Genomic DNA, 27,308 nt, shown 5'->3' on the forward strand with positions numbered 1-27,308 from the left:
CCTGAAGGAGAAGTGCTGTTGTATGGCACACCAGAGGCAGCAAAATGAAGCCAGGCTTTGTAGGCCCTGTAAGTGCGGATGGGATGGGGGGACGTAGAGTGGTACAGTGTTGGCACCAGCAGGACATACATGTATTTTCTGTCAGACCAGTTTGTCCATATAGATGAAAGGGCTGTGGGTGTTTATCAGGCTTCAGCAGGAGTCTGCTTCAAGTTGTTAGGTTCCAGGCCCAGAGAAAGCTGACTATCAGCCTAGGAGGCATGGTCAGACAGGGAAGGCTGAGGGCCAGAGGCAGATGTGTAGTCAGGGATTGTTCAGAGTAGGCAGAGACCAATCAGAAAAGCCAAAATCAGGTGGGTATTGAGCATCAAGGCAGTAATATAGGGGTGGAAGCGTTAGAAGAAGATGCCAGTGTTTGTGTAGACAGGGGATTGGAATCAAACATTGCCACACTTAGGGCAGACCCACTGAAATCAATGGGAGTGAAGCTAGTAATGACTAAATTAAGTCCCATTTCTTTCAGTACATTTGCTCTAAGTATGACTAAGTCTGGATCATACCCAGAATTTCAGAGAAGAAAAAAGAGACAGATAGAATCTGTTTGTGTTGAGGAGGGGGGTTATAAAAAAGGAAGTGCAGGTGGAATTGGACATAAATATGGTAGATTTGTGTATGTATTCGTACATAGAAGAAAGCCAGCTGATTTCACTGAGTGGTCTGCTTTCACATAGCCTTTTAATCATCTGTCATGGAGTCACCTGATCTGAGGCTTGGTTCACTTCCTGACCTTGAGTGATCTTCTTTGCTTGAATTTTGAGTTCTATACCATAGGTTCACTTTATGTGTAGACTGTGGCTTGGCTGGCTTCCTTGACTGATCCAATTTGCATGAGTTTTTAATTGCATACCATGGATTCACTTACCATCTATATTTGCCTGATAGAAAGGATGTACAGCTGGATGACTGGACACCTGTAAACATATGCAACATCTCCTAGACCTTACTCTTGCACTCTGAAGTACTATTGTGGTGAAATTATGCAATGTCTACACACTGAGGACACTTTTAAAAAGAATATGCAAGTTGATGAGCCCTGATCTCTCCCTAAATTCAGAGGCATTTCCCTTTATCAATCTTTTTTTTTTTTCTCATCCAAGAGGTGATCGAAGGTAGGCATGTGAAATGATGAGAAGAAACTTTGAAGCGGTGGAGAAACCCCATTTTCCCCATGTTTTGTCTGGGGGTGTTAGATATAGTGCCATTTGGGGAAACCAGGGCACTATATTTAATAGTGGGAGGAAATAGACAATTGACTGCCATATCCAATTAAGGCTCCTTTAGGTGTAGACTGACAACTTCCTCCTACAAAGCCTTTTGGACCATCCACCTCTCTCAAGGAGATGGAACTAGGACCAGTCAGCCACTCCATTTGGCTAGATGTTAAAAGCCAAGAAAGACAACGGTCAAATAAACAATGATTAGGCCAAAACTCTCCAAACACCATGTCAGCATTCTCAGACTGCAGCAATTGTAAATAATTCAAACAAATGCCCACCAGAAAATAATTCAAATAGTTGCCCTCCAGAGCTCTGGAGGGCTCTGGATCTCCTTCTCTCCATTTTGTTTCTCCCTAATGAAACTGCTGAAAGAAACTGCTGGTGAGGGGCATCAGAGAAGATATTACTTAAAACTGTGGTGTGACAGAAAACAAAGATGCTAGGATCCTTTAGTATTTCCTCTTTATTAACTGTTCCTTGCTGTTCAGATTGGGTCTCAACACAATAATGTAGCATTTGGGGGCAAAGATGGAACCCAGTAAGCCAGCACTGGAAGCCAAGATGGAGAAGATCTCCACAGCCACCATGTATTTCCCCTTTGTGCTCAGGTAGACTGGAACAAAGGACACCCAAACACTACAAAAGACTAACATGGAGAAGGAGATAAATTTGGCCTCGTTAAAACTATCAGGCAGCTTCCTGGCTAGAAATGCCACAACAAAACTGACAATGGCCAAGAAGCCCATGTAGCCCAGGACACAGTAAAACATGGTGACTGACCCTTCATTACATTCTAGGATGATTTCTCCCATCAAGGAATGCATATCAGAATTAGGGAACGGAGGAGAGGTTCCCAGCCACGCAGTACAAATGCCTATTTGGATAAGGGAGCAGTAACATACAATGGAGCTTGCCAGTCTTTTCCCCACCCATTTCTTCATTCTGGATCCTGGTTTTGTAGCCACAAAGGCCAAAATCACAGTGATGGTTTTGGCCAATACACAAGAAACAGTCACTGTAAAAATAATACCAAAAGCAATTTGTCGGAGAAGGCAGGTCCCTTTCTCTGGTGGGCTGAGGAAGAGGCAGGAACAGAGAAAGCAGAGCAAGAGGGAGGTAAGGAGAGTGTAGGTGAGAGCCTGATTGTTGGCTTTGACAATTGGTGTGTCCTGATGCTTAATGAAGATGACTGAGACCAGCAATGTGAGTAGAGAAAATGAAAGAGCAACAAAAGCTAGGCTTATTCCCAGAGGTTCTCTAAAAGACAGGAAGTTTATTGTTTTTGGAATGCATTGTGATTGGTTCTTGTTTGGATAGCGATCTTCTGAGCACTCAACACAGTTAACCATGTCTGAAAAAAAGAAGAGATGTGAGTTCATTATGTATTGGAGAGGATCTACCAATATTTTGGTTTTGGCACTATAGCATTTAATTGAAAGTAGCAACAGTGTGGTTGCTAGAAGTCACCACCTGCCATGTTGAAGGGATGCAAATAGGGCTTCACATGATTAACAAAACCTTATTTGATCAACCAAATGAGATTTAATCAGCTACTATCTGAATAAAAGTACATGTTACTAAAATAGACATTTTGACAGAGTTTTTATTTTGCTTTGTTTTGTGTGTGTGTGTTACAGCAGATGCCATCTTAGAAGAAGCATTCCCAACCATGCAAATTTGAATGAGGAATTCCTCTTCTAAGATCAGGCCCTCCATCTGCTGTTTTTATAAGTACCTATATTAAAAATAATGTGTATGTGTATATTTATGTAACGGGCCAGTTCGCATATCACCCATGATTTGCTGGGATATGCACTGTGTGCAAGCTGCTTTCTATAAACTCCCTCTGATTGGCCTGATCAGAGGTTGTGAGCATGACATGCTAGCCTGGACAGCTGCGTTGTTTACGTGCTAAACAACCTAGCGGCTAACCCAACAACAAGCCATAGCTTAACTGCTGGGTTTAGCCCTTAAACAACCCAGCAATCCAGATTTGCACATCACACTCACAGCCTCAGATCAGGGCAGCATTACAACCTGTAGAAAACATTTACAGTGATGGCAGACTTTTTATATTCCCTCACCACTGCTTACTACCCCTTCCAGCACAATGATATGAGCTCTTCTGAGATATCTTGTGAATGAATCTTCAGTCATTTATTCCCTGCATTAAATAATAACCATAATTCAAAATGACTCTGAAGCTCCTATGTTTTAACATCTGACAAATATTAGATAAACCATGGAAATGCAGGTAGAAGAGACCAAAACCATTCTAGGCCAGTAGTAGCCTCTGAATTATCACAGAGAGTAGGACACAGCACTAAAAAGGGAGTTGTCTCCAATTGACGCAGTTGTTCAATTGTCTCCAGCTGGACACATTATTCCCCTGCAGAAACCCAAAGTTGTGAGCTTCAGTGACAAGGCATAATTATCTGTAACAGTTGCTCTTGATTCCTTTCACACTGTCACAAACTTATTTTACAATATGTAATCTGGCATGTCTTTGAGAAATACATCTTGTATCTCTTACCTTTCTCATGTGAAATCTTGCCTTTGGGACATGGAACACAATCATAACAGCAGAATTTCTCTCCCTCCTTCTTTTTTCTGCTGGAACCAGGAGGGCACTTTTTGTTACATAAAGAAATGGGTGGCACCTGTCCATTTGAATTACAAGAACAGTTTAGCAGCAGAAAATAATGAGCTTTAGGAAAATTAGGCCACAATCCTATCCAAATTTACCTTTGTGTAAGTCCCACTGAAAACAGCAGGACATACTTCTGAAGAAACATGTATAGGAATACTTTTTTTAACTACAAGCATGGAAGTCACTTGAAGACAATTTCAGTGAAACCTAAGTTCATTTAAGAACCACTATCCATTTTGAATCCAGGGTCTATAATGACTAAACTCCTGTTTACATTAACTTGGATAGACAACAGTTTGTCTATTTTTTGAGTGAAGTGGGGATCAAAACAAACAGAAGAAATAAGTGACTTTCCAGGGTTCAACACTCTGGCATGAGTTTTTCCCTCTGACTAAGAACTATTAATGGTATCTATTATCACTGTTACTATCACACATTTCAAACTGGCCGTTTTGATTTTGTCTAAAATTGCCAATGTGACAAAGAACAAATTGTGAGAAATATTGAGTTTCTAAAGCTCCATTTTAATGTTTTAGTTAAATTTTAAGGGGTTTGAAGCCAAAGTTAGGTATGACTTAGGTATGAACGTGAAGCAGTTTAGGTTTGAAGGTTTCCTGACAGGAAGGAAGTAGAACCAAACAGTGATCTTGCAGATGGTGACAAAATCATCAAAGAACTAGTGTGTGTGAATTAGGAAGACCTTGTAAAGGCTAATCTTTTGTTGTAGGAACCAGTGGCTTGGGTACAGGTAGAAGACTTTGGAGATACTAATTTGTGTATATGGAGAAACTACACTGGAAACTCTCTGATCAGTTCAAAATAATTCAATCCTTTTGGAACAATTCGGGTGTCAAGGGCTATTTGTCACAGTACAAGTGGAATTAGTGCAAGAGGCAGTTCTAAACAAGTCAACAGGCCTTCAAAATGGAGTGAGTGCTGAACTTTCCCAGATTTCACTGCTAGTTACACAATCTTGAACATCCCAATTGGCCAGACTTTCTTTCTTGAAATCAGCTTGACCTGTTCCAGTCACATCCTTGCAAGCTTTTGTGCTAATGCTTTATTAGATTTCAGGATGAACTTCCACTTTCCTTATCTACAAAATGTGCAACATTCTCATTAGAACTGGAACAAAAAAGCTGATCCCACCTGGCTGAGAGTCCCTAAACTCCTGCTGCAAAGAGACCTGGCAGTCAGCAAAATACAGGTTTCATGCCCCACCTATTCAAAAAATGTATAAGACATTGTTTAGAATACACCGTGTACTGGGTTTGGTTTTGGAAGAATAGCAGGAAGGCAGGCATGAATTTTCACAAGTCGTATGCAGTGGCATAAGTATACTGATTGGTTAAAGCAGTTGGTAATATTTTTATGATTTTAGAGTTGGTTCCCATAGCTGTATTCAAGCTGTGAAGGCCACTTTTTTGCTACTAACAAAGTTAAACAATGCACAGTTGGTTTGTACCTTCTAGTTGATAAGGTTGCTCCTTTCTATGCTGTGAGAAACTTTCTTTGCAGCCAAGAGAGAAAGGCCTTGGTAAGAGGGGTAGTATGCGTACCTTCTGACAGTATTCTAACTCAGGAGATGTGCGCTATAAAATCCTGAGCAGATTGGCCTGTTACCCTGTTCTGGTCTGAGAGGGGGAAGGTGCACCGCCTGCTCTCATAACCAGCCCTGAGGCAGCACCTGTCACATCTTTGGAAACTGGAGTGCCTGAACCAAGAATTAAGGGGTGTGTAAGCTTTCTTTCCTTGCTTTCATTCTCTGCATCCTTGTTCTACCAATAAACTATCATTCTTTCACACAAGTGAACTTGAGTCATAATGGTACCTTCAAATCTGTTTAGTGTGTGGGTCCTGGCTAGACCAGGCCCCAGATTTAAGACACCCTGGGTTTGTGATCTACAGTGCAATTATCTTCTATTTCCCTACATATTTTTGTCAGCTTTGAGGTTTGGACAGAAAAAACATTTATGGGGCCAGGACTACCAAACACACCTTACTAATCAAAACAGTCAGCCAGACCTAACCACATGGTCATACCTTCATTTTGTTAGGCCAGATGATGTTTAAAGGAGCAATCCTATGCATGTTTAGACAGAAAGAAGTCCTACAACTCCCAGCATTCCCCAGCCAACCATACTGGCTGGGGAATGCTGGGAGTTGTAGGACTTTTTCTGCCTAAACATTCATAAGATTGTGCCCTAAATGGCTAATGTGTGTCTCCTGAATGGCTAGGAAATACTTGGATGTTCTTGAGAAAAGGGCATGCCCCTGGCACCCCACCTGAGAGGAAATGCAGTTTCTTTGGGTTGGAAGCAGACAGCAAGAAGAGAGCTCCCCTTGAGCTGTGGGAAGTGGTTGTGGGGGGTATCCCTCTCTCTAGAGATGTGATGTGGGGCTGTGGAATTTGCTGCTTATAGGAGTTAGGTTCTCTGCCTCCTCCTGTGCTCACCCTGTGTATTTGTAAATAAACTGTAATATTACAAAACACCATGAGACTTCCTTCTAAAAGAATAAAAGCCATAAACTACTGCACCCCCAAATCTTCTCACTACTCAAGGAAGTGGCATGCGTGTACCAGTATCATGGATTGTTCCAGGCTCAGAGGACTAAAAGGACCAATATACATCTTAAGATCCAGCCATGCAAAGCAAGAAGAAACGTGTTAACATTCAGATGACTCAAAATAAAGCTTTAGAGAAACATGTTAAACTCAGACAAAGCCTCAAAATGCTGCTGACATGAATGAATGAATGAATGATTATACAGGAACCTAGTAAAATAAATTCAAGGACTACTGGAACTTTTTATCTTAACAAGTCCAGGCATTCAACCAAAAATACTATCTTGAAGTAGAAGAAAAAAAGGGAAAATGCGTTATTTTAAAATGAGATCTGAACAAGAGGGCTTCACAGATGAATAATTAAAAGAAGTTAAAAAACAAAATGCTGTTTAATAAGAGTAAATAATGGGTAATTTTCTTAAACACTTTTTATCCCCTTAAATTCAGAAGAGTACAAGTGGCACCAAGACAAAGATGCAGTCTCTAAATCCAAAGTCACCCCCTTACTCTTCGTTCAGATCTGGCCTTGTGCCAAAGAAGCTTCTAAGAATTATTTAAAAAGTTCTCGGTTTATATCTAACCTTATATATAAAACACTCCCAGAATAACTAAATATAGTACCGATTGCCTTATCACTTTTACTCAATTCCCGAAACAACAATTTTTGCTCCTAAACATTCCTGGAGATGATTAGATTCAGAAAGCTATATAATCTGCTTACACTGTAGGAAAAGTAGCTTCCACTGAAGACTGTTAAGCCAGAGAGCACAGCTTCCAGGCTTAGGATAAGACATTTATTGTATGGCATTTGACTACATAATTGAGCTCTAACAATGGATTTTTAATGATAATATCTGTTGTAACATATTGTATATTCTGTATATGTTGTATCTGCTCTATTTTTCTAAACAAAGAATAGTGAATTATAATCTAATTACATCTGTTGGGCCTTCTTCTATTTATTGTGTATCTAATACTAACTTTGATTAGTGGGCATCCTACAATTTTTATCTAGGGAGATGTCACCACACCTGTGTAGCTAAAGTAAAGCAAAGGTGGCTGAGTGCCTAGTAAAGCCATGGAGAAGGAAGTAGCAAGAGACTATCACAGGATGTTGCAGTCATACCCTAAGTGTTGAACTCATACCCTACCTGTTGGAAGCTTCTGTGCCACACCATTTTGTCCTCACTGATGGTAAATTCCTTGCCTGGAGGAGCCTGCAGGTCCATCCTTCCCACTTTGACTCTCATGAAGGAGTTGTTCGGAAAAGTGGCCAAGCTGGTCATGTCGAATCCAGCTTCCAATTCTCTGTTCTTACCAAAAGACACTGTTTCCCCTGCACTGTTGTTAAATGAGACACTCTTCAAAAAGGGAAAGAGCTGCATGGAAAGAAAAGTAGATACAAAGGAACAATTACTCACAACTCAAATATTTCCCTTTACAGGATGCGAATTGTCTCTAAACAGGGGAGAGCCAGTCAGTGAATGGAGCTATCCTAAATCTCAGACTGGAGCCAAAAAAATTTGATGCTACAAATCTCTGTGGAGCTAAATGGGAAGAGGGTGAGACCGCGGGAGGGAAAGTAAGATGGACAAAGGATGGTGGTGATAGAAGATGGATGGGGACTTGGAGCTTGGATTCTCCCCCTCCCCGCAATGCCCAAACAATTCTTCAGGAGTTGTGTGATGAGCACATCTCAGGAGTTACCAGATGTACCATGTTTTCCCCAACTATACATATTTACCAGGGACAGTCCCTAATTTCTAGGGATGGACGAAAGTCACTTACCTGATCCCGAAGCTTGCTTTGCGATGGGGGAGAGGCGCTCCGTCCCTCCCCCCGAAATTCTGGGCAGGGGGGAGGCGCCCCATCCCTCCCCGCCAAAATTCTGGCCGGGGGGGAGCACCCCGCCTCTCCGGCTGCGAAAGTTCTTCTCCTGCCGGGACGCAAATGGCGGCGGCCATAGCCGCCGCCGTTTGCGTCCCTGGCCTGCAGTCAGCCGTGATAGGCTACGTAAATCTTTACGTAGCCTATCATGGCTGACTTTGGGGGGGGGGAGCGCGTATGCAAATGGCAGCGCCCATGGGTGCCGCCATTTGCATTCCTTATTTTGGCACGGGTAGTCTACGTAAATATTTACATAGACTACGGCGAAAATAAGGGCAACACAAATAGCGTTGTGGGAGGCTTTCTTTGTACCTCTAAGTAGTGGGAGGCTTTCTTTGGGAGTTTTCTCCATTGTGGACAGGAAGTGGGGCAGGTGAAGCAGGGGCAGAGCCAATCAAAGCCCTGTCGCTCCTACATCAAAGGAGTGAAGGGGACTTGACCAGCTCAGCTTCACTGTATGTAGGGCTTTCCTAACCAGCTGAGTCCCCTTTGGTCCTCTAGAGGGGTGACGGGGACCCATCCTGCTCTGCTTCACCCATCCTACTTCCTTCTCCCGTTGTGGGAAGGAGGCAGGGCAGGCAAAGCCAGTCAAGCTCCCTTCACTCCTCCAGCTGGCTTGGCTTGACTGTCTTCAGGCTTTCTCACCAGGAAGGAGGCAGGGCAGGCAAAGCAGAGCTGGACCCAAAGGCAACTAGGCCGGCTTTGCTGTGCACAGGCTTTCCCAGTTAGGGAAGCCCTGCATGCAGTGTAGATGAGCTGGCTGAGTCCTCTGGGACCCACTTGGCTCTGCTTCACCGGTCCTGCTTCCTTCCCCCATTGCGGGAAGGAGATGAGGTGGGTGAAACCAGAAGGGTCCCCTTTGCTTCCAGCCGCCTCTGCTTCATTGCACATATGCAATGAAGCCTGGCCCCTGGCACAAGTGCTTGGTGGAAGATCTGCCCGGCACGTGGACCAGGTAGCAGATGATGTAAGGTGGCTGTGGTCATGTCTACCTAATGTCATACAGCCCACAGAGGGCTGGGGGGGGGGGCTCATATAGCCCCCCCCAATTATGGTTCTGAGCCCCTGCTGTACATGATCCTGAATGTCATTATTCTTTTCATGACTGTATTTATTTATTTATTCATGTATTTGTACCCTGCCTCTCTACCAAAAAATCAAGGCAGCTTACACAATTAAAATGGATTAAAACAATAAAACAATCCATTAAAATACAATAAAATTAACAAATAAGAATTAAATACAGGACCTAACCCATCAGACCCATTTACAGGCCAAAGACCTTCTTGCGTAAAGCAGTCCTTGCCTGCCGGCAAAAGGACAGCAGAGAGGAAATGAACCTAGATTCCCTTGGGAGGGAGTTCCACAGTCTGGGAGTGGCCACCAAAGAGACCCTCTCTCAGGTTGCTACCAAACAAACGCCTCTCTGAAGATGGCAGTCTCAAAAGAAAGGCCTCTCCCGAAGATCTTAAGAACCAGGCAGGCTTGTATGGAAGATAGAGGTCTTTCAGGTAGCCTGGTCCCAAGCTGTATACGGATTTATGGGTCATAAACAGCACTTTGATTTCTGCCTGGAAACAGACCAGTAGCCAGTGAAGCTGTGGTAACAAGGGAGTCTGATACTTTCTGTAAGCACTCTGGTCACAGCATTCTGGACCAGAAAGAAATGAATCTCAAGGAAGGCATTACCTGCCAAGGCTGCAGATCCTGAAACTCCAGTCTCGCTCCTTTCACCATTGCTCTGTGTTTCAACCTGGATAGGTACATGGCATGTAAAGCATGTGCTATGGCATAGACAGCATTGTAGACACTGTAACTGTGGCCAGTCATGCTCATTTCAAAAGCAGATGAAGGGAGGTCCTCCAGTTCCTCTAATCCAGTGCAGTCGTCAGAGCTTAGTTCATCCGGAATACAATTGGAAATTATACATACAAACGTCTGTGCCCAGAACTCCCTGATAAATCCATCTCCATTTGGCCTGCATGGATTTCTGAGCTGAAGAAATGTTTTGAACCCTTGCACCTCATTTGAATGAACTGTGAAGGAGATGGAACCATGGAAGATTTCCATATCCCAACTCATTTGATAATTTACAGCTGTGAAATCCAGCTGAGCAGTTATAATCCATACCTTGTGTACAGCTGTGCTATTCTTGTTTTCCATTTCACCTAGCGCTAGCAAAGACCGCAAACAAAACATAAACGTAGTGTCACCATAGACAATGACAGCATTGGCTTTGTTCTCCACAATTACTTGATATATTTGGGACCACCTCCACTGCATTTCATAAAACTGTGCCATATAAGTGGCTTTAGGGGTTCTCTCTGAGAAGGCAAAGCAAATACCTCTTTCAGAAAGCATAGGTTCCAGAGTCTGCAAAAACTTCTCTCCACTCCCATTATCCACAGCAAGGAATCCAACCCAAATCCAGCCAAAGTGCAGAAGTAACTCAATAATGCCATTGTACTGATAGGCTTCATTTGGGACCATCCGGTAGAAGGGAGTGGATTGGGTTTGGTCACTTTCCTCTGGAGCAAAAGAGCCATAGCTGAGCTAAAAGAAAATAAAGAGACATGTATTCCATACATCTGATAGAAAGAATGGGTATATGCATTTTCATTGAGAGTAGTCATAGCCAGAGAGTTTTATTTTGGGCTCCAGCATTCCTGCTTGGCCAAACTGTCCAGGATAGAACAAGTCAAGATCACAAAAACTCTGTTTAATCTTGCCATCTGGAATGCAAAGGTGTTACAGACTTCCCATCCAACTTCAACCAGTGGAATAGTGGATTTTTGTTCTTGTTTATTTTGCATTCCTGGAAATAGGGACTTCACAAATATTTTATCAAAATACAACAGTTAAATAAAACCAATAGTTAAAACTAAATAAAATGTTTTATCTTGTACAATTGTATGCATGCACAAGGTAACCGATGTGCTGGCTCCATTTTTCTTTTCTGGACAATTCTAATGTACCAAACATATCAAACAGAGTTCTCTTGAAGCTCTCAAGTTGAGGATGTTCTTGTGGATGGTAAGGACAATCCACAAGGGGATGGTTCTTACCATCCTCTTGTGGGGCCCCGACTCTCAACTGACCTTCAAAGTCCCTTCCCTGATTAGAATAGATATGTTTGGGCAATCCATAATGGTCAAAGAATCTGTCACAGAGGAACTTAGCCACAATGCTGGCACACTGGTCCTTGACTAGATTGGCTTGAGCATAGCAAGTGAAATGATTGGTAATCACAAGAATATTACTGATGTTTTTGCTATTATTCTCAGGTGTAAGGAAGACCATAGAAACTAACTCCAAGGTTACTTCTGTAACTATACTGACATGGGCAGCGGCTTCGCCAGGGAAAGTCTATCTTCGAATGCATCTAAAGCAGTTTTTAGAATACTGTTCTATGTCTTTGGTCATTCTAGGCCAATGTCTTTGGTCATTCTAGGCCAAAGTAATCTGGCATGGACCAGATCTTATGTGCTCTCAGTGCCCAAACATCACACATGATTATGAAGAGATTTCATCACCAGCTTATGATATTCTTTAGGCAGAACAAGCTGGCATCCTTTAAAGAAACTAGTATCCTTAGGGACACAGTACAGTGTGACATATTTCATAAATCTGATAAAAGGAATGAGGGTGGGGATTTGTGTATTTTTACTGAGGATAGTCATGGCCAGAAAGTTTTGTTTTGGGCTCCAGCACTCCTGCTTAGCCAAATTGTCCAAGAGAAAACAAGTCAAGGGGTAGTATCCAATGGGGCGCTTATGCCCCCACTGATTCTGTTGTGCCCCACCAATTCTCTTCCACAAGTGGTGCCCGCTGCTTGCAGAATGGAGATTTAGTGCTTCTGGGGGCAACCAGAAAAGAGCTAAAACTCTCATTTCCTGAATGGGGTAGGTCCACAGAGCTCACATAAAGGAGTTCTGCTGACCTGCCCCAATCCAGAAATTAGCATTTCCACTCATTTGGGGGCTTCTTCTAGGAAGCATTAAATCTCTATTGTGCAAGCAAAAGATCCTGCTTGCGCAAAGGAATCACAGGACCCACTGCTTGCACAACAGAATCAGTGGGCCGCAACAGAATTGGCAGGGGTGTAAGTGCTAGGGCTGTGCACCACTTTGGTCCAAATTCCGAATAACGAAGTGAAGCAGGCTGCTTCAGAGATGCTTTGGCATGATCCAAAGCAGATCAGAACAGCACTGAGGTGTCCCAAAGCGAAGCGGCTCATTGCCGAGGGGCCTTGGCCCACCTCGGACATTCATAGCTCTTCTGATGCCTTCTGAGCAGCCCAGACAGTCTGGCTCCAAATGTATCAACTTGAGAAAGATCACAGAGGGGAGAAGAGGAGGAGGGAGGGAGCTTTGGTGAATGGCAACTCTAGTTACCAAATTAGGGCTGAACCTAACACCACAGTCTCCAATCAGTGACAATGGTGGAGGGGGGGGGGATACTGGAGTGGAGAGACCAGCCTGCTTTTGTTTCATTGTGTGAGAGTGAGAGCACGCTGGTTAGGTGGTGGTTTTGTTTGTTGTTAGAGAGAGATCCTAAATAGGACTAACAATAAGCCTGGGCATGCTCAGTAGCTTGGTCTCCCTCTCCCCCCCCCCGCCCGCCCGCCCAATCACAGCAGGTTTAGAATGTTGAGGGGGAGGGAACTGCCATTTACTACATAGTGTTAGCAGCTGAGAAGGAGACAGTGATGCTGTTTGGAGGAGTGATGGAGCCGGGAGGCTTAATCTGCTGGGAAAGGTGGCCTGGTGGGGAGGTAGGGCAATTCTGCTGGGAAACCAGCATACATGGAAGACTGTCCTCATGTGTCTGTCTCCCAGCAGATTCAGCACACCCACAGCCCACCAACCAGCCCACCAATCAGAACTTAATAGGAGCCAGGAAGATTCCTTGAGTTCTACTGAAGGGATGTAAGTTACAGTGGTTAGAGCAACAATGCTGAGTAAGTCTTGAGTCCTGGGGTGATAAAAGGGTGTGTGTGGGGGGGAGAGACTACTTCAATTGCCTTCAGAAGAAGCAGGCGGAAATTCAATTTAGAAAGATGGGCATTCCCATCTCTATATGAGATGTTTGGGATGAGCCAGGTGAACATCTGCCTGTTTTGATAGGCGCTGGGAGGACTCCCTGAGTTCTACTGGAAGGGATAAGGTGCAGTGGTTAGAGTCTTGCATATTTACTTAAAAGAAAAACTCTCTGAGTTCTGTGGGGCTTACTCACAGGTAACTTGCCATTGTTATTTTGCATCAATATATAGAAGCCTCTGATCAGTGGAACAGTAATAAGGAACTTGTTGGGTCTGATTTCCCTCATCAGAACTTTTTAATTTTATCTTGCATGGGGCAAAGTGAAATCAGTGGATAAAATCTGTGATCGGGTGACTCTGCTACTCAGCTGTTACTTTGTAAGAATGTATGTGTTGCGGGGAGGGCTGGAATCATCACATATGAAACAATGAAATTATATTTCTATCAGCACACAAGGAAACTTCTATCCTAGAGCCAGTAATAGTTTACAAAAGAATGTCAACAGCAAGCCATTTGTTGCCATGGTAAATGGGTTTCATTCAGTGTATCTCTTCCCACCCATCTCCGCCCCTGCCCAGTTCCTGTTCAACAAAAGCGGAAAGAAGAATTAAAAAGTAAAGACAAGCTTCTACGTTGATCTGTACAAAGAGAAAAGTAACCATCCCCACCTTTAAACTGTCCACAAAGTGTTAAGAATATTAGCTCTTAGGAGAGGCAAAATAAAGATCAGAACGGGGGTGGGGGGGAGTGAAGAGGAAGCCATGTTCTCCCCTCACAGTACACCTCTGAATGTGCCAAGGTGCAGTCTGGGAAAACAAAGATGGAGGCAGCAAACATGACTGAACTTCAAGGTTTCTGTAAGATACTCAAGTCGACTCAAGAAATTCCTCATCTAAACCTCAAAAGTGACAAATATGGGGTATGTGGAGTCCAAGAAGGACCCAGAGACCGAGCCTTACCGCTCCAAGTACGGGGCGCGGGAGCTGCTCGAAGGCATCAAGCAGCTGCTGCTGGGTTCCGAGGAGGCAGGCGAGGCCAAAGGCGTTCCAGGCGCTGGCAAGGACGATGGCAGGGAGCGGCTGCGCACCATGCGGCTGGCCGCGGTCGCGTACGAGCTGGGGGTGAACCACACGGACCTCCAGGAGTGCTCTGCCAGTGAGGAGCACCTGGTGAAGAGCCTACAGCTGCTGGAGCGGCACCGCCTCTCCCGGGAAATAATCTGGGTATTCTGTGGTCGGAAAGAGATGGCATTAAAACAGCTCAGCCTTACCTGGAATCTACAGAGGCTTTGTATAATCAGTACATGAAAGAGAATGGGAATCCTCCACTTGATTCCAATGAACACTTTATGACTGAAGAGAAACTCTGACCAAGAGAGATCAAAAAGATTTGAGAAGGTCTATACTCATACACGATATTATCTGGTACAAGTCTACCAACATCTGGAAATGATTGAGAAGGCTGCGCAGTATTGCCATACCACCCTCAAACAGCAACTTGAGTATAGTGGCTACTATCCAGTAGAATGGGCTCTCAGTGCAGCTACTTTGTCTCAGTATTATCTCACAAAGCAATGTTTCATGGAGTCCAGGCATAGTTTAGCAGCTGCCAGTGTCATCTTTGGCCAAGCTGGACAAGTGCCATCTGCAGAGGACAATGAAACAGAACAAGATCAACAAGATCTTCAACAGAGGAAAGCCGAAATTGCCAGATGTTGGATTAAGTACTGCTTGAACTTGTTGCAGGGAGCCCGGAAGTTGCTTGAGGACAACATCGGTGAGCTGGATCTGGACAGGCAGTCAGAGCTTAAGCCCAGCAGAGAAAAGAGGAGGACGAGAAGGAGAAGGGCAGGAAGAAGGCCGGCCTCTTTGGAACTAGTGATCTGTGTGATTCTATTTTGGCCACGGAAAAAAAGTGAGCTGTGTGTTCCCATTAGACTTCAAAGACGCCAGGGAAGTCTTCTTGGTGGGTCAGAATTATGTCAATGAAGCTCTAGAGTTTTTTCAGGTAGATGGGTATTTCACTGACCACAATGAAATTGTTCAGGACCATAGTGCCTTGTTCAAGGTACTGGCTTTCTTTGAAGACGATTATGAGAAGTGTTGCAAGATGCACAAGCATAGGATCGATATGCTGGAGCCAATATATGCAGGCTTAAACCCTCAGTATTATCTGCTCCTCAGTAGGCAGCTTCAGTTTGAACTAGCAGATACCTACTATGAGATGATGGATTTAAAGGTGGCCATTGGTAATAGACTAGAGGAGCTTGATTCCCACACAATAAAGAAAATCCATTCTCTTGCTCAGCTGGCAATAGAATTCTATGAACTCTTTTCTGATTCACTGAGGAACCCTGATAAGGTTTTCCCTGAGACCCTGGAGGAGGATGTTCCTCGCCCTGCAATGGTGGCCAAGTTTCATGTTGCACGCCTTTATGGCAAGCTTATTACTTCAGATGGCAAGAAACAGTTGGAGAACATGCAGACGTCATTGGAATATTACTCATTTCTGGTAGACTACTGTGAGAAGCACACAGAGGCCGTCCAGGCCATTGAAAATGAGTTAGAACTCAGTAAAGAAATGGTTGTTGGTCTTCTTCCAACAAGAATGGAAAGGCTAAGAGCAAAGCTTTCTACTTTCACCTAAACATCTTCCTTCCCTGGAAATGTGCAATATTAACATGATCTCTGTCCAAAGAGATGGTTTCCTTTATGGAAGTTGCCTTGTAATAACCCAGCATCTTCTTCTGTTGTGAGCTCCCACTGTGGCAGGCAGCATAGAGCCCGTATCAAATGGAAAACTGTCAAATGTAGTAGTTCTCCCACAATTCAGTATTAAATATCCAAGTGGCCAACTGGTGCACTGTATTGCTTGCTCTGTACTGACTAGGGATGCACGAAAGTCACTTACCTGGTCTCACAGCTTGCTTCGCGGTGGGGGGGAGGCGCTTCGCTGCTCCCCCCGAAGTTCAGGCCAGTGGGGGAGGCTTCCCTCCTTGCCCGGCCGAAATTCAGGCTGGGGGGGAGGCTTCCCGCCTCGCCCGGCCGAAATTCAGGCCGGGGAGAAGCACCCCGTCTCCCCGGCCGCGAACTTCAAAAGAAAAAAAAACAAAAAACACCCCTGTGATAGGCTACGTAACAATTAACGTAGCCTATCACGGCTAGATCTGCAAAGTCAGCTGTGATAGGCTACGTTAATCGTCACGTAGCCTATCACGGGTGACTTTGAAAAAAAAAAAAAAGCACGTACACAAATGGCAGCCCCCATAGGGAGCCGCCATTCGCGTTCCTTATTTGGTCCCTGTAGTCTACGTAAAGATTTACGTAGACTACGACGAAAATAAGGGCAACGCTATTTGTGTTGTCCTTATTTTCGCCATAGTCTACGTAAATCTTTACGTAGGCTACAGGGACCAAATAAGGAACGCGAATGGCGGCTCCCTATGGGGGCCGCCATTAGCCGTACGCGCTTTTTTTTTTTTAAATCACCCGTGATAGGCTACATGATGATTAACGTAGCCTATCACGGCTGACTTTGCAAATCTAGCCGTGATAGGCTACGTTAATCGTTACGTAGCCTATCACAGGGGCGTTGTTTTTTTTACTTTTCTTGTAATGGCGGCGGCGGCAGCCGGTCAAAAGACCGGCTGCCGCCCCCGCCCCTGACGAAGACCTGCCGAACCGCCACCGGGACCCACCACCGGGAGGGACATTCGTGAAAGGTAAGTCCCATCCCGGGGGGGGGGGGCGGAGAATTTCTCCCCGAACAACCTTCGGAGGACCGCATGCGTTGGCACTCAGCCCCCCGAAGTTTCAGGGAGAAATTCTCCCCCATCCCTAGTACTGACATATAAACCTTCCTGCCTTATTTTTCTCCATCCACTATGCAGTTCAGTGTCTGACTCTAATGCTGTTCTCCAACTGTTTCCTCCTATGGGTAACTTTTGGGGTAGGTTATGCTAACAGTCCAATCCATCCCCACAAAATAGGCTTTCGGTACTGTGATATAGGCAGAGTTTTAGATTCCTCCTTAACTGTCCCTTGAGGGTTTTTTTAACAGGTCACTAATTTAATGGTGTCATATTTATTTTTGTATATGTTCAGTTGTACTTTTTTAACCCTTTAAAAGGGATCAGTAAATAAACATGCCTGGTAGTACATTCTCTTGAGAGAAAAAACATTACAAATATTGGGGGGGGATGTTTTGCATTCCTGAGAATGTGGATGAGAAAGTGAAAGGTTATACTTCACCCAGCCCTACCTGTTTCCAAGTAGATCCATGTCCCTCCACTCCACCAAACAGCTCTTTGGTAGGTTGTTGAGGAGGGGGAATTCTTATTCTTCTGAGAAACTGGCACATGAGATGGACTCCTTGCACACCTGTTTCCAAGGAGATTTAGGCCTTCCACCACCACCCACCAAACAGCTGTTTGGTGAGGTTGGTGGTGGGAGTCCTGAATCTCCTTGGAAACAGGTGTATGAAGAGGGTCTGTTTGGTGGGCTGGTGGAGGGGGGATACTTTTGGTATGAGATAAATGAAGCAAGTCCCATTGAGTTCAACCAAGCAATCTTCTCTCTCTTTCTCTCTCATTCTCTCTCTATATACATACATACAGTCAGAAGCAAGTTCTAGGTAAGTAGGTATAGGATTGCAGCCTAAATGAAAATGAGGTTCAAGGAAGTTATCAATTTTGGAAAGCAGTGATACCTGAAGCACAGGTGCAGACTATCCCCAGGTGGAAGTCAAACAGAATGATAAATAGTAAAGGAAACATTTTAAATAATTGTATTAATTATTAATTAATATTGTATTTATTGTTGTACATTCCAGTATGAAATGCATGTTTAAGTGCCATTGATTATAATGGACTTTCCTTTCCTTTACAATGCAACCATATATGTGTCTACTCAGAAATAAGTCCCACCAAGTTCAATGGGGGCATACTCCCAACTAAGTGGGTATAAGATTTCAGCCTTGGTATATAATTGTCAGAGAGATCACACCTTCTGGGTCCATTTATTAATTTGAAAATGGGTTTGAATTCATAATCCTTGCTTTGATGTTGATGAACATGATGTTCATGTTAGATGTTGACATGGTGTAAGGTCCAGGCTGCGAATAGCTTGGTTGCCAGCTGAATAATGTCTACAGTTCAGTTCATCCATTCAACAAACCCATGAAATTTAATAAACAAAAAACCTGTGGTCTATCGAAAAGGTTAAGGCTATACAGTTTTCAACCAAGCTCCAAAAAACTTGCTTGAAAAGGAAATTGTGTGCTAAGGCTCACAAGCCTTAATACCACATCTGCCTAATCTACATGGAAATGGAATGAGAAGCTCTTACTGGTTATGTCTGGATTTTCATGACATCACTTTGGTCCATCAGGGGCATGAGAAGCAAGAAAAGCAGAGTATGCACTACCAAAAAACCCGCTTTCACAGGTTGCGCAGCACCTGAAACCCCCATACTTCGGGGTTGAGTGGGTGGAGCAGAAGTGAACATCATTAACCTCCTAGGTGCTGCTCAGCAAATGAGAGAGGCTTGTTCCCTGCTCCAATCCATGCACCCCTGCTCAGGGAAGTTTAGTGGAAGTGCTGAATTAAGCCCCTGTAGTTTACCCCAGAACTCTCCCCTCTCATCCACCATTAGGATATTGTGAAAGGTGAAAAGATACTGAGCTATTGTGAATCAGTGAAGCAGCTACTGTGCTACTGTGAATGCTTGAAACAATGCTACTGCACTATTATGAATGGAAAAGTCAGGCTACATACTGTGAATGGGTAAAGCAGCTACTGCGGTATTGTGAATGCTTGAAACAGTGCTATTGTGAGTGGGAAAAACAGGCTACATAATTTGAATCGGTAAAGCAACTACTGCAGTACTGTGAATGCTTAAATGGCACTATTGCACTATTGTCAATGGGGAAAACAGGCTACATACCGTGAATTGGAAAAGCAGATACTGCGCTTTTCTGAATTATCAAAAGAATGCTACTGCGCTGTAACGAAGGGGAAAAACAGGCTGCATACTGTGAATGGATAAAGCAGCTACTGCACTATTGTGAATGCTTGAAACAGCGCTATTGTCAATGGGAAAACAGGCTACATACTGTGAATAGGTAAAGCAGCTACTGTGCTGTTCTGAATGATCGAAACAGCACCATTGCACTATTATGAATGGGAAAAACAGGCTGAATACTGTGAATGGGCTATTTATTTATTTATTTCTATCCTGCCCAATAGCCAACGCTCTCTGAGTGGTTCACAAAAATTAAAACCAAAAAGCAGAGGATAAAACAATACAAAGTAGAAAAGCATTAAAACCAGCTGCTGACTATTCTGAAAAACAGGCTGCATACTGTGAATGGGTAAAGCAGCTACTGCACTAGGCTACATATTGTGAATGGGAAAACAGCACTATTGCAATATAGTGAGAGGATGAAACAGCGCAAAGTAGTGCTAAGTGGGAAAGAAAGCCTGTGTCCAAAAGTGCCCTACTGTGAATGCGGAAAGAGGGAATGGGGGTGAGGGGTGACCCGTCATTTCTTAGTCACAACTATGTAGGTGTGGAAGTCTTTGGATTGTATCCATTTGTAAGGGAAAATGGACTCCCTTTAAAAGTCTGTGCTGTGACATATGGCTCCCCCCCCCCCCCGAGGCCTCTGGCATGAAGGCCAGGGTGAAGGGGTTGAACCGCAGGCAGGCAGTCAAATTAATGGATATATGACCTTTGCTCCCACTAACTCTATTCCAAGCTGAAACCAAGAAAGTTGTGTCCAATTATTTCACTCATTCAAGTCTATGTCTGATTTTGTTCCCCACCTTCTCCATCCTGCCCCAAAGGGACTAGCTGTGTGTTGTCACACACAATTTCCTTTGCACTTTCTGCCTCCTTAGGGAGGATGTGGTGCTAAAGCTTATGAGCCTTAGCTGAAAATTTCCTTGCTTTTGGGAGCTTGGTTGAAAACTGCACAGCCTTAACTTTTGGGGGGTGAACTGTAGGGTTTTTTTGTTTATCGAATATATACAGATACACAAGTGCAGCAAATAATGCAACCAGGGGTTCACTTACTTTTGCACATACCCTGACTCTTAAGTACTCATTGTTTGCCTAATTTATACATCATTTTATTTCACAAGACATGGAATTGGATAATATAAACCCTACTGGATATTTAGAAAAGGACTGGTTTTGATTTACAAAGGCTATCACAGTAAAACTATGGAATTTCCATAATTATCAGGCTTCACAAACTTTTTCTTACCACTGTATATAGTTGATCGTAATTATTATTTGTCATATAAGAACAAAGAATATAGTCAATAATTATGTTCTTAAATATGGAGAAAGCATTTGACACAACACTACAAAGTTGAAACACAACACCACAAAGTTGAAACCTGGTTTTGTACCACTGGGTATTTATTAGGAATTACAGGTTAAATAAGGGGGCAAAGGTGAAAGACAAATTTAAAATCAGCATCACCCATTACCTGGCAAACTAACTCTAACAGATTAAAAGAAAGAAGACAAAAATATAATACATTTAATCAACACTGGAAACATTGTCCTGATCTTTGGAAAAATAAGATAATCTTTTAAAATATAAATTATTTATTCAACATCTAATACAGAATTTTATTATTAATTTTATTTTGAGATACGAATACTTGTTAGGACCATAAGAAACTAGCTACCTTACCAGCTCATAATATTTGTACCTCTCCCAGTATTGTTAACTCTGATCCTTTTTAGTGGAGATGCCAGGAATTCAACCTTGGACTTTCTGCATGCAAAGCATACACTCTACCCCTGAACTACGATCCCTCACTGGTTATTAACTTCACTATATTTTTAAAAATGAAACAAAGCATTGCTGAGTCTACCTGTATGATATATAAGAATGCAAGGGTGTTGTTGCATACCCAGGTGTACGTGTTAAACCCCTTAGGTTTATTTACAATAAATGTAATGTGTGAAGTGGCTTACTTGTCACCTCTGTGTTATGAATGCTTACTCAGAAGTAACTGTAAGTGAGGTTAAAGAAAGTGCACAGAAAGTACATGCAGGTGTGCAGTTCAAGAGAAGGACATTTGTCTGATACAGTATTAATTGAAAGGAAACCTGTATCAGAAAATGGCCTAATTTACATGTAATGGCAACCAAGGGTTTAAAAATTGTAAACAACAAAAAAAACAGGTTGTAATGAATGAGTAAGCTGGCGAGTTCATGCTGCTTGATTGCTCCTGCCATTGGGAGCGTGCTGTTTCTCATGATGCCCAAACCTAAAAGATTCCCTTTACAAGCCAGAATTGGAGCCCAGGGTTTAGCAGAATATCCCTGAGTTGTTTAACTACTCCCACTTGCAACAGAGTGAACTAGCAAAGTGAACTGTCACTTATGAGCAAACCAGGACATCGTGTCAGTGGCAGGAAAGTGTAACAATTATATGGAATGAGACGGAGAGAGATGGATGGATGGAAAGAAGAAAATACAAAAAAAGTCATGCAAAGAAAATAATTTGTGAAGTCACCAAACCTTCATCTTACCTGTGGAATCTTGTAGATGCCTAAGATGGATGACAAGTGACGGGAGGGCTGAAAGTCAAGTCCACCAATGACTGCCATCAGATTTTGCTGGACATTGCATTTGTAGTTGGGGAAAAACTTATGCCATTTGGAGAGGAGGCCCAGGGTAGCCAGATAGGTCATCCTATCATTGACATAACTGTCATAGATGTGGAATCCTAAGCTGACATTAGGTAAAATCATAGGATTCTCATTGATCTCCTTGACTGCAAATGCCAAAGCCAGAATATGCTGGTATTTCTTTGACACTACGCTGCAATAAGAATTACATAATCCATCACAGGAAGATATACCAAGCTCATGAAATCATTGTCATCCTACACTGCTGCTATTGCTGTTACAAGAACATCAGTTGCATAGAAGACCACGCTTTTTACAACCCCAGAAATTCAGAATCCTTATAGAGGCATGTCCACAAAAAGTTAAAATATTTAAACTGATTAAAATGTACATATAAATCAGTTAAATGGAGGCAAAAATCAGAGGCAAAAAATCCTCAAGAAATTAGAGAGGGGCAAGAATCCCAGTAAATAATTGTACAAATAAAATAACTAAAACTTACTTGTATTAGCTATTCTAGGGCTGCAGTCATAATTAAACATTGGACAAAGGCTGCAAAAATCCAGTAATATAGATTCCACTGGATATTCAGAAATTGGTCATGGTTACTGATGCCTTCGTTCTGAAGGGACAGTACATTGGTTTCTCCCCTTATTTTGCAACTCTGTGTAGGTGCAAGCCACCTCCTCCTCTTAGTTCTTTGGTCCCTAACTACTCAGAAGCCACTCACTGGAGGAACAATTCCCAAACCAGAAGCTATGAATTATAAGTAGGTATAAGTCCTGGTACTTCCCAGTTAAATAGTGGCTTAAATAGAAAGTTGGGGAGGGGGACTTTTCTCATCTCACTGGTGCACTCAGATGTCTATCTTTCCCTTTGTCCAAGATGGCTCCTACAAGATCTAGCTGCCTCTTAATTTTTGCAGTAATTTTGGCACTCTGCTGGAAGGAAAGCCTACTGAAATCAGTGGGACCTAGTTCAGAATAAACTCAGGACTGGGCTACTAGAATGGTCTGGTTATGACTATGAGAATAAAGAGCGGGACATACCAGCAAAAGCAGGATCTTTCATCTTACTGATGCACTCAGATTGGTGTGGCCATGTGTCCTACTTTACAGGAGACTGTCCTCTATTGGAAGGGCTGTCAGAGGACAATCCTGTACTTGAAGGTGTCCTCCATTTGAAGGGCTGTCTGGTCCAAGACTGGGGGTCTTGAGTTGCCCATCAGTGTTTAGCACTTGGACTAAGTAGATTGAGGAGGCATACAGCACACAGAAATACATTGTACTTCTCTTTAAATTATTGTAATTTAATAGTACTGTCATTAATATGCATCTAGACCTATAAATTGAGATATGCAAATTTTATGCAAATCTGTGTCCTTTTTAGTCCTCTCTTTTGCTGATGCATTACTTCTTTTTTGGCTAATTGTATGTGGCCACCCTAACTCAGCTCTCCCTCTGCCTTCTTTCAAAATGGCTCCTAGAAGATATATTTGGCTCCTAAATTTTGCACCTTAACTGGAAGTAAACCCTACTGAAATCAATGGGGCTTACTTCAAAGTAAACACAGTTAGGACTGGACTATTAGTATAACCTGGTTAGTGGAAAAAATGAAGTTCTTACGCGAAATTAAGAATTTGATGGATGATTTGGTATTCTTTGAACTCTTCTTCATCAAGAGAAGCTAAGTAGTGAGAAGCGAGCCCACCAATGATAACGTCACCTGGCTGATGGTACACATGTGGAATACTGAGCAAATCACTGATGGCACAAGGATTGGCATGTGCCCTCGATACCATGTGTGGGAGCAGAACAAGGACTAACACCATCAACACCACCATAGTGAGGGCAAATCCTCTTTTTAGACAGAGATGCCCATGTTTCCATCTACAATTTTAGAACTACAATCAGACTTGACCTTATCACAGTAGCTCACCTTGGATAGCACTTCAATCTACAGCTACACAGACAGAAATCCTATTTTACAGCTCCTCAAAAGCTGAAATTGAAGCCCTGCTTCTTTGTCTTTCCTACCCCTTGTTTGGAATGGCAGAGATGATTTTTAAACCTGCATTTAGACTTTGCTAATGGTCTCTGGAAATCTATGGAGGCCTTATCAAAATGAGATTGTCATTACCATGAATGTGATAATTACAGGGGAGATAATAATGGGCTTTCTGAGGCATCAGGTACATAAAAAAAATGGAAGAAAACATGTTTGTCATATCTTATCACAAGAGCTTTCTGTTCTTGTGGGACAACAAAGATGAATGTCGGAAAAGCCACAATGAGGAAAACAAAAGGAAAGAAGCTGGCCCTCTCACTAAGCCTGAAAGACAGGAAGCTGCACCAAAGTCAAAATACATTTTGGTAGCAGCCATACTGTGTCTTGAACTGTATTCCCTAAATGCGTGATGGTAACTAAGGAATTTGCTTGGCTACTGGAATAGTAGGTTTCTCCTAGTCACTCAGAGAGAGGTTAGGTGAGGAAACCTAGAATGGTCCCAGATGAGGCTTTTTCTGCACAATTGCCCTAACAATATGTAATGTTACAGGGAGTCCAGATGTTATCTTTGTTATAATGCTCCTGTGCTTTCCCACTGCATCTTCCATCTTTTTTTCTTACTAGAAAAGTATCTGTTAAGGACAACAAGACAAAATAGCTGTACAAAATAGCTGTATGTAAGTAGTGTTAAGAAACTCCTTTCTAAAACCAAAGTCCTTTGTAAAATGAAGCCTATCTTTATGTTCAGGACTGTGTAGCGCTATTGTCTCTACAATGTAATTGTTACTGTGGCCGCACTGCTCCATATACTGGTGTGAAAATGGGTGTGGGGACAGATTCCAGCAATTTTTGAGAAAGTGGAGGCTTACAACATGCGGCAATGTTCCCTATGCCACCTGGCAGCAGCCATTTTCTTTCCCCGGAGGTCCGAGGGGGACATAGCTACATAATGATATAGCACTGTTCCCAAGGGCCTTCTGAGATATTAAAACAGTGGCCACCAGCCACCCAGAAGAATGCCACCTCTGCTATGAAACCTGAGGGAATGGGAGTTCTCAAAAAAATCTGTGAGGAAGAGGATTAGTGAGGCCTAGTCAGTTATGAAAACCCTGAAGGTGAGTAACATGGGCCCTGGGTTCTCAGCCCTAGCAGTAATACTACTGTGAAAGGTAAGCTTACCAGTCACCAGGCCTGGACTCAGAAGCCTATCTCTGGGCCAGCAGTCAAATTCTCTGGTCACTCAACCAGCCTCATTCAGGTATGCACACTGACGCCCTCTTCTCTGAAGCCATCTTTCCCTGTCTGGGGAAAGGGACGTGAGATTCTGGAAGTGGTGGCAGGGGCAGAAGTCATGTCAGGTGTTCCTTGAAGGAGAGGTGACAGTGCTGGTGTATGGCACAGCATAGGCAGCAACATGAATTGTGCGCCCCAAACTGGGCATGGTGGGTGGTGGAATGGAACAGTGGCAGCATCAGCAGCAGTACCAGCAGCAACACGCATGCATGTAACCTCCACATTTTCTGTCAGGCCAGTTTGTCCATATAGATGAAGGGGCTGTGGATGATGATTATCAGGCCTCAGCAGGTGTCTGCTTCAAGCTGTTAAGTTCTAGGCCCAGGGAAACCTCTATCTGTCCATGGGGCACAGCCCAAATGGGGAAGGTTGACTTCCAGGTAGGGGGCCATTTATGCAGTGCTAAAAAATGACAGTATCCTCCCATATATACCCGCCTGGACCCTAAGTTCATCTTCAGAGGCCTTCGTGTGGGTGTTCCCATCAAATGAGGTGAGGCAGGTGGCTACTAAGGAGAGTGCCTTTTCAGTGGTGGCTGAAATCATCCAGTTGTCAAATGCTCTGTCTGCTCTGTCCAGGTGCTAAATATTGATGGGCAATTTCAAGTCCCCTGTCTGTTCTTCCTTCTTATGGTTCGTTATCTTTAAAATGGACTTAGGTTGAGCAGCCCTTCAAACAGAGGATACTTTCAAATATAGGACCATCCCCTGACAGAACTTCAAATGGATGGCTATCCTCTGTATAATAGGACACCTGGCCACTTTAAACTGACCAGGATCTGAGGGGCAGAGGCAGATGCTTAGTCTGAAACAGGCATAAAGTTGAATTCCAGAATAGTTAAGGAGAGATCAGAAAGGTTAGAGGTGGGTAGGTAGTTACGATTTTGGGTATTGAGAGTCGAGGAAGCAAGAGGGCTAGAAGGGACAGAAACCAGTGGCGTAGTGGAGCTGGGGGCTCACAGGAATGCAGTGCCTGCACCTTTTTAATTAGCAGAGACACTGAAGTCATCTGCCATCTCCCCTCCCCAGCCCAGACTTCCCTGTTTCTTCAGAGCTTAGCTGAAAACTTCACAGAAGTTAGGGTGAAATGAATTTTCCCTGCAGTAATATATTATTCCCTGTTGTAATGCAAAGTATTTTGTGGTGGCTTAGTCTTGAATGGGCAATTAAGATCCACTAGCATTATAAGACCTGTTCCTGGAGATGAAAACTGCTAGAATTGGTTTGTTGATATGGCCTGCCTGTATTTTTGGACTCTCCTTGGGGATGTGGCTATGGGGGCTGTCATGATGAGTGCCAGAACTTCAACATTTATCAGTACACTACCGCCAGAAACAGATGCCAGTATGTATGCAGATAGGATTCAGGAAAAAGAAAGTGTGTGTGTTTGGGGGTGGAGGGGAAGAGGAGAGGAATTTGGAAAGAGAAAGGAACAAAGCGTTTTTCTACATGAGGCTTTTAACCCACCGATTTACTGAGGCTTCTGCTTCCAGATTCTTTGTGGGATTAAGATCAGATCCTTTACATATGTTTCTTTCTGGGGGATGGGTGTGTGTGTCTTTCTCTGCCTTTCTATATGTTCCATTACATAACCACCAGGTGCCAATAAATACCTCATCTAGAAAGGCTCAAAGAAAGGAAGAAAGTACAGGAAAAATTGCCTCTGTGTATGTATGATAGAGGTGTGTCTATCATTAAGTGATCTGCTTACACGGGTTTTTTTTTTAATATGCTATGGAGTCATTTGAACTGGGGCTTGACCTTGAGTGAAATTGCTTTGCTTGGATTTTAAACTCTTTACCAATAGATCCACTTGATTTGAAGAAAGTGGCTTGGCTTGCTTTCCGTTTTCCAAGCGTTTTAATTGTCTGTCATGAATTCACTGATAATTTGCGTGATTGTATGTCTACATGGCAGGAGACTTGTAAGCACATGCA

General features: G+C 43.2%; 1 protein-coding gene and 1 pseudogene across 2 annotated transcripts; one reads left to right on the forward strand and one right to left on the reverse strand.

Moving 5' to 3' along the window:
* Positions 1–1,725: 1,725 nt before the first annotated feature.
* On the reverse strand, positions 1,726–25,383 carry LOC146341246 (vomeronasal type-2 receptor 26-like). 2 transcript variants are annotated; one of them, XM_084808307.1, is made up of 6 exons: positions 25,259–25,383; positions 14,382–14,650; positions 10,070–10,933; positions 7,645–7,872; positions 3,811–3,937; positions 1,726–2,628 (listed from the first exon to the last, which is right to left on the reverse strand). In XM_084808307.1, the coding sequence occupies exons 3-6, from the start codon at positions 10,868–10,870 to the stop codon at positions 1,727–1,729; spliced, it is 2,058 nt and encodes a 685-aa protein (XP_084664433.1). In that variant the 5' UTR covers positions 10,871–10,933; positions 14,382–14,650; positions 25,259–25,383; the 3' UTR covers position 1,726. The 2 variants fall into 2 exon arrangements, with proteins under 2 accessions (XP_084664433.1, XP_084664434.1); XM_084808308.1 differs by lacking the exon at positions 14,382–14,650 and having other exon boundaries at positions 10,726–10,933.
* Positions 14,330–16,068, forward strand: LOC146341247 (KIF-binding protein pseudogene; annotated as a pseudogene).
* Positions 25,384–27,308: the final 1,925 nt, after the last annotated feature.

The sequence above is a fragment of the Heloderma suspectum genome, chromosome 6 (genome assembly GCF_057233095.1).
Source record: "Heloderma suspectum isolate Gila_16-S chromosome 6, 16-S_ref, whole genome shotgun sequence".
NCBI classification, from domain to species: Eukaryota; Metazoa; Chordata; class Lepidosauria; order Squamata; family Helodermatidae; genus Heloderma; species Heloderma suspectum.

What these genes read in the sequence shown, in the direction of transcription:
- LOC146341246 (XM_084808307.1), bottom strand. Translation starts at nt 10,870, where the DNA reads ATGGTCCCAAATGAAGCCTATCAGTACAATGGCATTATTGAGTTACTT. An exon ending in GGCACAGAAGCTTCCAACAG is followed by an intron (nt 3,938 to 7,644) that starts GTAGGGTATGAG and finishes TCAAATGGACAG; the next exon opens with GTGCCACCCATTTCTTTATG. An exon ending in CAAGATTTCACATGAGAAAG is followed by an intron (nt 2,629 to 3,810) that starts GTAAGAGATACA and finishes TCTTTTTTTCAG; the next exon opens with ACATGGTTAACTGTGTTGAG.